Source organism: Sprattus sprattus (assembly GCF_963457725.1).
Source record: "Sprattus sprattus genome assembly, chromosome: 5".
NCBI lineage: Eukaryota > Metazoa > Chordata > Actinopteri > Clupeiformes > Clupeidae > Sprattus > Sprattus sprattus.
The window spans coordinates 36931052-36941415 of record NC_137924.1 but is presented as its reverse complement, the minus strand read 5'-3'; the positions used below and the strand labels follow the sequence as shown (position 1 = coordinate 36941415).

Here is a 10364-nt window from a genome sequence, read left to right as displayed (position 1 = left end):
AAATCGATTTCTAATCTCAAATGACGATGTGCGTTTGATAAATGTAAAGGCACCCTGCAGTGTTTAACTGTCAAAGTTGCAAAGATGTGATTGACATGACTGACTTTACATGCTGAAATAACCAGCTGTTCGGTAATGCAGTGCATACAGATGTAGATTTTGAAACTTGCCAGAAGATATGTGTGGTTTAGCCTACTGCTAGTTTGTGTTTCAGTATATAATTACAACATTTCTCCTTTTTGGTTAAGCTAACTGAGTTTAAGTACAGCACCGTGATAGTTTTAGGACATGCCCATAGTTTTTTCATAGAAATACACTGAAATGTGTGGGGATGAATAACAATATGACTATTATACAGTGGTGTGTTTGCTGTTTAATAAAAAAAAAACTCTGCAATTATGGACATCACTGCTGTTTAGTTGAATGTGTGTATTTATTCGTAGATGGCCACTCCAGCTGTATTCCAGCCAACAATTCAATCATTTTTCCTTTAAATAGGCTTTGTGTGTGTGAGTCTGGTGGGGGTGTGAGGGAGTTCAGAGGTTGGGAAGCACAACATTAAATGACCGTCCTTGGCACTAAAACATGGCTGGATTGTGTGTGGAAGTGTTGCTTTATTGGCTGCACAGCCAAGCCTTCCAAGCTTAATTAGACCTGTGATTACTTGGCCTAACGGAATCATCAAATCACCTCCGATGCCCTTTGGAAACATTCATCATAAATGTAGTCAAAGTAGGGTACAGAGTAGGGTACGGTAACGGTTATATAGGGCAAGGGCAATATAGAATAGTGGTTTCATTCCATAGATATCTAACACCGAGGTGGATTCACTGAGATGGATGATATCTGATGACGTCTGTCCTTGAGGTCTTGCGTTCCGTCTTTTTTTTCTTAATGGCTGAATGTGTTTTAAGATCATACGGAACCTTTGATGCCAGGTGATGATGGTGACATTGCCAAAATGTTCTACTGTTTCCTTCCAAAGGTGTCCTGTGATGAGCTTACTGTTCCCTACATCATGAAAGACTCGGACTCACTGACCATTCTTCACTACCCCGGCACTGGAAAGGCCAGCTCACAGTTTCCCCCTTTACCTCTTCACAGTGGGGCCCCAGCCATGGGGAAGCCTCAGCCCTTCCACGTACAGTCTGGCCCACACCTACTCGCTAGCATGCAACTCCAGAAACTCAACAGCCATTATCAGAGCCTTGCTGGTGCTACAGGATCAGCCAACACATCTTCAAGAGGCTTTGGGATGCGCCAATTGGGTGCCACACAGACCTCCGCCCCTGGATTGAACCAGGGTCCTGGGATTATTGACTCTGACCCTGTGGATGAAGAAGTGCTAATGTCATTGGTGCTGGAGCTTGGCTTAGACCAGGCTAAGGAGTTACCAGAGCTTTGGCTGGGCCAGAATGAGTTTGATTTTATCTCAGATATACCTGCAGGATGCTGACCCTTGCAACACAGATTAAATTCTTCCTCCTTCTACCACTCTCTCTACAGAATTGGAGGCAATATTGGACCCATTTTTTCAAGGCTTTCTCTGTATGATGGTTTGTACTTGTCTGAAGGTGTTGTCAGGAAGTCAACATGGGCCACAGAAGTTTGCTAAAGTGATAAGGGCATAAGTCAGTTTCATGCTTGCCTATAGTCCAGTTGCAACATCTGAGATGTATCTACTGCTGTTTTTCAAGCTCTAGTTTTTTAAATGTGTTTACCTTGATAAATGTGTTTCCTTCACTGTCTTCATCTGTTTGAATATATGCAAATGTGAACTTGCTCAACATACAATGAAAGTAAACTGGGTGACTTTTACATCCCTGTTATTATTATACATTATTACAACTTAAAATTGGACCATTTAAATTGGAAATTAGACAGAAACCAGGAAGGCTTAAGCTAACAATTCCAGTCCTCTGTTAATGCCAGGAGGATAAATGGTGGAAGGGAAAAGAATCCAGGGCAATGACAATTTAAACTTCAGCAAATATACTTTTATTTTATGTTTGAATTGTGGTCAGATTACTTCATTTCTGGGATAGGTAACTACAAAACTGATGAAAAAACTGATTTAAATTCTTGTTTAAAGTTCCTGCTAAGACTCAACAGGACCTTTTTCAAAGTAAGAGGCAGATCAAGCTTAATGATTCACAAACATCTGTGCTCCGCTGAAGATGCCTTTCATGCTAGTCCAGTATTTGACAGCCTCATGGACCAGAGGAAGAAGAGTCACTCTTGGAGTGGAGATAGTTTACTCTTCAGGGGCTGATCTGAGAACATTCTGAAACATATTTTAACACTGAGGATTTGTGCACAGATACTTGATAGCTGATTTGAAGATGTCCAAGTGCCATTTATGCATGTGCAGACTGTGGTTAGTGTATCGGACAGTAGACTTGTGGCTGATTCACAGGACATAAAAACTATCAGGTACAGTCCAGAACCTGCGTCACAGTTACTTTAGAATATTAGGGCATCTGTTTTAGGACACACTCACAATTTTCAAACACCTATATGATATGGGCCCTGTTGATAAACACGTGTAAGTGTCAATCCCCATTAATTCATTCTTAGCTTGAATGTGTGGCTGTAATATGTGTAGACTTGGACATGTTCTCTCCCAGACATTGCAGATGCATATTGAGTTCTCGTTTACAAACCATAAAAGGTAGAATTTGTAATTCTAATCCAATACCCTTTTTGTCGAATTCAGAAACAAACATAGTGTCTTGGACCGAGCCATAAGCAACTCCAGTCAATTAACATGTAGCTTCAGGGCATGGAAGGGAAGAGTGTAATTTGATTGGCTGTTGAGCTCAGATATTAACAGCCTTTTGCCAGAACAACGGAATCTGCCTTTAAGGCCTGTTCAGATGACGTTACAACTCTTTAATGGAAGGATTACATTGGTAATGCCTTGTTCAGAGGGGTTCGTTTGAAAAAGTGTGCATCACTAAAAGATTCTGGTCACCACTGAGCCTGACGTAGCCAAACATTTTCCATAACTACGTACATAAATTGATGAGAGAAGAACCTCCCCCCCAGAGTCAGTCTCCAGGTGGTGTAATTCCCTAGGATCACATGGAAACATTCCTTTCCTTTACTGGGTGCAAGTAGATCTAGCAGTAGTTTGTGTTTCAGCTTTTCCTGTTCATGTACTGTGAATTGAATAGCAGTAGTTTGTGTTTCAGCTTTACTGTTCATGTACTGTGAATTGAATAGCTATCACCAACTAAAACATACTACGAATTGAATTTCTTTTTATGTCATTGTCGAAGAACTCAAGGTTGGTATGGTATGGTAAGAAGAGAGAAGGGTTTTTGAGGCCTTCTATGTCTTTGTGTGTCTCTCTCTCCTGAATAACTATGCCCTTGCACAGGTGGGAAAAATGACTACCTCTTAATGTGCCTAACACCATATACTGTTGGGAAAAAGGGTTTGTTTTCTGACATGGAATATGAATGTAGGGGCCTTTCATTTCTTATTACAATTCCAATAGTTTCTGAATGACTGTACCAAAAGCTTTTTATAACTGAATCAATAGATGTTTGTTTAGTAGAGAATTACTAAATGAAAGCTTTAAAGATGGATTTATCTTTATTCATTTAGCTGCTTCTTCTTTTTTAAATGAAATTATGTTCACATTAATATTTTCACATTTCTTGTGTAGCACCTCCTTTCCATCTATCTTTTTCCATTAAAGCACACCGTGACCAATGGTTTGTTTGTGTGATGGTAAAACACTAGAACACGAGTAAAGAGAGTGTAATTAAAATTGTACTTTGTAGACTAGCAGTTATGTCTTCCTTATTTCAAAACGATTCACACTGGCAACAACCTATGATATTTATTTGCAGCATGTAGTATTTTATTATGGTACTACCATCTAGTGGTCATTTTGGGAAACGCCCTTTGAAGTCATTGCAGGGGGATTGTCTCTGTGTGTCTTCTAGTTTAGGAAGCCTTCTAAAGGTTGGGATATCCAGAGTGGAGGCGCATACAGATAGTTAGATATGAATTAGCTCTTTTTTTTTCATTGGTCAATGAAGTTTTACAAACAAAGTGATTATAGTGTTGGTAGACACTTTTCAAACGCACTTCTTCATTTAGGTCCATTTGTGAATAATTATGGAGATAGATCAGACCACAAATATAGTCATTCAGCACACTGCAGCAGATGCTTAGCCTTCACGATGGTCAAAAACAACAGATTGAGGAAATTGAAACTCGGCCTAACATAAGAAATCATCATGTCATATTGGGGAGCCCATCGGCCAAACTGCAAACAAATGCATTACTTAATCTAAACCTTGTGGTAGGCTACAGAGATCCATAGGTCGGTGTGCCTTGATAAAAACATTCATGGTTTTCATGGTTGCCGTTATTACGCGCAAACAAAAACCAATGTAAACATGATAAATCAGATTCGCCTGTCCGTTTGCATGTCAACGCACTGTGACGGTTGCGCAGTTTGGCCCTCTGCTTTCACCGTAGCGGTGCTTATCTGCGACGGCCAGGAAGTAGAAAGTCCTTTTCTGCATTCTCCAACATGGTGAGTAGCTCTGCCTCAGATATTCTTAGACGTTTTATCCTAAATCATCAACTATATAGCGATTCTAATGTATTTTGTATCGAACAATTCCTATTTGTATGCGTGTTTGCAGTCTATAACCATGAATATTTGAGCAAAACAAGTTATATTGTCTATAAAATATTTGATAATAAAATGGGACTGTTCTCCTAGCTACATAAGCTAACCATTTGATCTTCGATGTGGCTACAGAGAGTCCTAACTGGCGTGTTATATTTTACTTAACTTGAACGGGGAGAACTCTATTTTCTGCCGTTTTGCTTTAGTGAAATGTTTGTGAATACCTAACATTTTAATTGCATGAAATGTTGTTTCGGGGTGTTGTGAAGTTGTTAGCTACACTAGGCCGCAGGCTTAGCCATCATTTTGGTAGCATACCACCGGCTAAACGCTAGCTTGCTTACGAGTTGGCAACACTCGCTGCCGCCGAATTGTGAAGCTAGTCTGGCTACTTCTCCGCTAAGAATATGACAACATGCAGTTACATTTTATTCTGTGATTTTTGTGTCTTCAGGCCCGCGGACCGAAGAAGCATCTGAAGCGCGTTGCAGCGCCCAAGCATTGGATGCTTGACAAGCTGACTGGAGTATTCGTAAGTGACCTGTTCATTGGGGGCACACAGTAGTTGTTCAGGGGTGATGTGTTGCGAGTAGGTGTTTTTTTTTTAAGTGATTGTGAAAATTGAGATGTGATTTGTGGAAAGTGAATTGAGCATTTTCCTAGTTATTTTGCAACTAAAATCGACTCTTGTGTCCCCAGGCTCCTCGTCCATCCACTGGGCCCCATAAGCTCAGGGAATGCCTGCCTCTCGTCATCTTCCTCAGGAACCGCCTGAAGTATGCCTTGACCGGAGATGAAGTCAAGAAAATCTGCATGCAGAGGTTTATTAAGATTGACGGCAAGGTCCGCACAGATGTTACCTATCCTACTGGCTTCATGGGTGAGTTGCCCTATACTGTTTGGATGGTGGCATGTGGTAGAACCCAGATTTTAACACTGTCGTTTGTTTGTTTGTTTTCCCTCACTGCATTGAATTGTACACATTTGAGAGAATCTACCCTCTACTATCTCACTCTGCAATGGGCTAGATATGATAAAACCGAGTTAAGGCAAATGTTCATGTGCTAAGGGTTGATAGGCTCTTTTAGTCCCCCTCAAATATGTTTGGTTAGATAAGTTCTTTTTCACGTTTTATATGATTGTCTGAACTAGATACCAGATGGAACTTGTAGTGGAACACCAGTTGAGATTAGTAGTCAGTGGTCTAACTAAAGGAGCAAGGCATAGCTTTATTGCATAGACATCGCAAGACATTATATGATTGGCTGGTTATAGACGTACTGTAAGAATGGTTCAGTTTGTTGAGTAGATCAAATAGATGTTGGTTGAGTCATGTTGTACAACATGGATAGCCTTTGAAATGTCCTTTGCATGATCGATTGAGATGATGTGGCATGTTCAGTCAGAGTTTGAAAACAAGCCCAATAAAACCTGCCCATTTCTGAACTTCATGTTTTATTTATATTATCACACTTTATTGAAGGTTTAGACTTAAATACCCTGTATGTTTTGGAAATAGATGTTATCAGCATTGAGAAGACTGGGGAACACTTCCGTCTGATCTACGACGTGAAGGGACGGTTCACTGTCCACCGCATTACAAATGAGGAGTCCAAGGTGAGTTCCCATTCCCTCCACAATGTTAGGCATTGTCATTGTCTCATGAGATACCTAACCGTGTGTATTCGGGCTCCACTGGGTTGTGTTTTATTAGGATTCAGTGAGAAGTGACGTACATTCTGAAGGTGGGCAAGTGAATGCGTTTTGGATTGTTTGAGTGCTTAGTTTCCTTTTTTGTTCTCAACAGTACAAGTTGTGCAAAATTAAGAAACTCATCATTGGCACCAAGGGGATCCCTCACCTGGTCACCCATGATGCCCGTACCCTCCGCTACCCTGACCCCCTGATCAAAGTCAATGACACCGTCCGCATTGACCTGGCCACGGGCAAAATCACAGACTTCATCAAGTTTGACACCGGTGAGATGCCTTCTTCACACTCTGACAGAATAGTTAATGTAGAATAACGATATGTGACCTTACAGGCAATCAAAGCTTGCTGATCAACTCTGACTGACGGCTGTGTTTATGCAGGTAACCTGTGCATGGTCACCGGAGGCGCTAACTTGGGGCGTATTGGAGTGATCATCAACAGGGAGAGGCACCCTGGATCTTTTGATGTGGTCCACGTTAAGGACACCAGTGGCACTACCTTTGCCACCAGGCTCTCCAACATCTTTGTGATTGGCAAGGTGAGAAAGATATCTGAATAACTGTCTGGAATGTGTGAGAAACGGATGCTTTGTAGATCTGTACAGAACTATGGTTTGACTTTGTTTTTGGTTGGGGTACTTCTGCATGGCTTTGCATTTCAAGGTTGGTCGTAGGTTTGAACTCATCTTGGGCAATGGTGTGTGTGTGTGTGTGTGTGTGTGTGTGGTTCAGAAAATCTTACGTGATCAGAAACATTTGAAGTCACATGTATTAAGCAGGTGGAACCATTTAGGAAAACATTATGATCACCCTGCTCCATACTGTGTTCTCATTCTGTATTCAGCAATGATCTTCCAGCTACTCAGGAGGTAGACATACTAGCATTGCCACTTGTTGGAATGTTTTATTATTTGGACACTGACTGGTTTCAAAGTAACTGTTGCAAATCTCTTTTTTTTTTTATTATTATTTTTTTTAATTTTTTTTTAAATAAAGCTGTCAGTGTCTGTATTATGCCTTTTGGCCATGTAAGGTGTGCCCCAAAGGGATGGTGACCGCAGTGCCTTATTGCCCCACATAGCATTCACCACAGCGGGGGAGGCAACCGTCCCTTTGACCCTGTCCACTGACACCATGTTTCTCAATGCTATATGAAACGATAACGAATCTAATTCTATAGCAGTAGTGCGCTAACTCACATTTCCACCTCAAGAGCAAATGATGCTGAGAAACTTACATTATTTTGATGTTATGCTGCATTATGAAAGTCTTGGGTTGCAAAAAGTTGGGGAACAATCTATAAAAATATCAAACATATTGTGAGGGGCAGCAGTTACTCTGATTGGTGCTTCTGGGCCACATCTAGTTGGAGCATGTGAGATGTTCCAGTCTGTCTGGACATTTTAAATGGATTTGTTCTAGTCTTGGCCTAGAGTTGGCCTCCAATATTGGAAAGATGTCTGTCCTTTTGTCTACAAGTTGCATTCTCACTGATTGCATAAGGGCCATTGCATTTTTTGAAGGATAGGGGTTTTCTTTAATATTTTTCACAATCTCCAATTCTGTGTACTAAGCATTTGTTCATATCAATTCCATGTATTCTAATCCATTAGTCCCGTGCTGTGCACTCTTGTTTTGTGGTGAAATAATCCTCTCCTCTCCCTACAGGGCAACAAGCCATGGGTGTCCATCCCCCGTGGAAAGGGTATCCGCCTCACCATTGCCGAGGAGAGGGACAAGAGACTGTCAGCCAAGCAGGGCAGCAGTTAAGCCCCCCCCACCCCCTGGACTTAACAGTAGACAACTGCATACAGTTTCCAATAAAAAAATCAAAGTGGTATTTACAACATCAGTGTCTTAAGTCGTGGTCTGTCAGGGGATGATTCTAGGGGTCTCCATAAGGCGGTCTCCTTGGTAGTGGAGATCTTTTAATGTTGCATAAAATACCTGAAGGTTAAATCCATTTCTTAAGTTAGTCATTTAAAACAACAGTAAGGGTTTTGGTCTAAACCTGTCAATCCAACTACCTCAAAGGCATGCAAATCCTTCTAATCACGTTACTGCACCACTATTGATACTGATAAAGGCTTGCTAGAATCCTAACTGGTGCCTTTTGGCGATACACGTAGCATTGACATGATGTGAAGGCATTTCTTACAGTTTTGTGGGGTGATCTGTTCTAGACCACACGACTAAAGTAAGGAGCTTCGATGGATAGTGGGAATAACTGGTTTGTTGCCCCTTCTCGTAACAATATACTATCAAAATAAATGTGAAGGATAGTTTCCTGTAAAAACATGACTCAAAAGAGGAAACGGCTGTCAAAGTAAGGATGCACACAAGGCTATTTACCTAAGGGGATGGGCAGATCACATTGGTTGTACAGATCTATTGTAACACATGGATTCTAAACTTAATATGTCTGGTTTCCTGATGGTTGCAGGACAGTTTCACCAAAAGGACTTATGTTGCTCCCCAGTGGTTGATGTTGGCATAGCATGCAAAATTTTTTTAGCCACCTGACTCCCTGCTGTCACGTCATTGCTGTGAAGCTGAAGCCTTTTGCTGTTGCAGTGATGCAGTGTAATTTTGAAAATTGTGACATAAAAAAAAGAAGCAATTTCACCGTAGTGACCGATTGAATCGTGTGCGAGTGCCTCTAACAGCGTAACAAATGTCTGACACTTTAAGCTAGACACCTTTAACAACGCTGTATACACTGAGAAGCTGCCACAGTTACGGTTTCATCTCCGTGTGTGTGTTAACAGCTCTTGGTTGGGTGAATCCTGCAAAACCGGGTCAGAAATGCACCGTATAAACTAACAGTGCAAGTTTCTGGTAATTAAGGTCCATTCAGATCTAATATAATTGTCGAATTCAGCAAATAGCTAAAGCCATCCAGCTGCATGTTCGGTGTTTTGTGTGCTCAAAGAAATCCTGTCTGTAGATGGGGAAACAAACATTGTGGCTCCGACTGAGCCATAAACTATTTCAGCCAATCAATACATTACCTCAGGTGAACAGAAGGGAGGGGTGCAATTTGATTGGCTGCTGAACTCAAACATCAACAACTGTGTATTCTACCTTTAAGTTAGAGTTGAAGAGCACATCATTTTTAAAGAAATAGTTAAAAATATCTGGATATTCTGGAGACGATAGCGGTGACACTACAGTGTGTAGATGGCATACTCTTAACATGTCTGTGACCATCTTGTCCTGGTAAGTGAACATTTTCACCATTATGTGGAGATGATCCTCAACCAATGTTTGTCTGTGCATATTCAAATTCTGTTCTTCATAAATACATTAAGGTTAGAATTTGACATCTCAGACTTAAGGGCACAAATAGCAATCATTTTGTGTGTATTCCTCTGCTATTATGGGCTGTATGCAGTGCATATCTTGCCTGTACTGCATTACGGTGCTGCATATCTCACATTGAGGTGTGTAAGTGTGTGTGTGTGTGTGAGGTGTGTAAGTGGCGACGCTCCTTTCCAGAGGGCCATATGGGGCGTGCTGAGCTGCAGGCTGTTCCTGCTGCCGCCTTTGGCCTGATGGCCAGGAGCACCTCCGCACGATGCAGCACCGCTCAGCTCAGCCCAAAACAACACACCCAGCAGGGGCCAGTGGCCAGCACCGAACTCCATCGGCCCCAATGTCCTTGGACTGGGTATAGGTGTAGGTGTGTGTTCCTGTAGAACTGCTCTTTGGGTCTTTACAATCCAGACGAATTACGTTTCTATTTTGAACAGAGATATTGACAGTCATACAGATTGTTTTTAGAATTTTATAGGTTCACTTGATGTCAAAATTGGGTTCCAATGTTAGTGAACTGTAGTTTCAGAGACTAAACGCTGACAATGCAGACAGGCTCAAGTGGAAACCTGAAGGGAAAAAAAACCTACTTTGACTTCCAAAAGAGTGTTGATTTGGTAACATTCCCTCAAGAGTATATTCTGCACGTGCACCGTTCCTCCCTCCAGAAAAGGGTGGGACCC

At 41.5% G+C, this 10364-nt stretch overlaps 2 protein-coding genes across 2 annotated transcripts; both read left to right on the top strand.

Annotated features, from left to right (window-relative positions):
- Positions 1 to 931: 931 nt before the first annotated feature.
- Positions 932 to 1456, top strand: cited1 (Cbp/p300-interacting transactivator, with Glu/Asp-rich carboxy-terminal domain, 1; the record flags this gene model as incomplete). Its single annotated transcript, XM_080839808.1, has 1 exon — positions 932 to 1456. The coding sequence occupies one exon, from the start codon at positions 932 to 934 to the stop codon at positions 1454 to 1456; it is 525 nt and encodes a 174-aa protein (XP_080695934.1).
- A 3038-nt stretch (positions 1457 to 4494) lies between these two features.
- On the top strand, positions 4495 to 8215 carry rps4x (ribosomal protein S4 X-linked). The gene is made up of 7 exons (XM_080838406.1): positions 4495 to 4555; positions 5109 to 5186; positions 5354 to 5534; positions 6174 to 6271; positions 6462 to 6633; positions 6748 to 6905; positions 8035 to 8215. Exons 1-7 carry the CDS (start codon positions 4553 to 4555, stop codon positions 8134 to 8136), a joined length of 792 nt encoding a protein of 263 aa, XP_080694532.1. The 5' UTR covers positions 4495 to 4552; the 3' UTR covers positions 8137 to 8215.
- The last annotated feature ends 2149 nt before the right edge of the window (positions 8216 to 10364 follow it).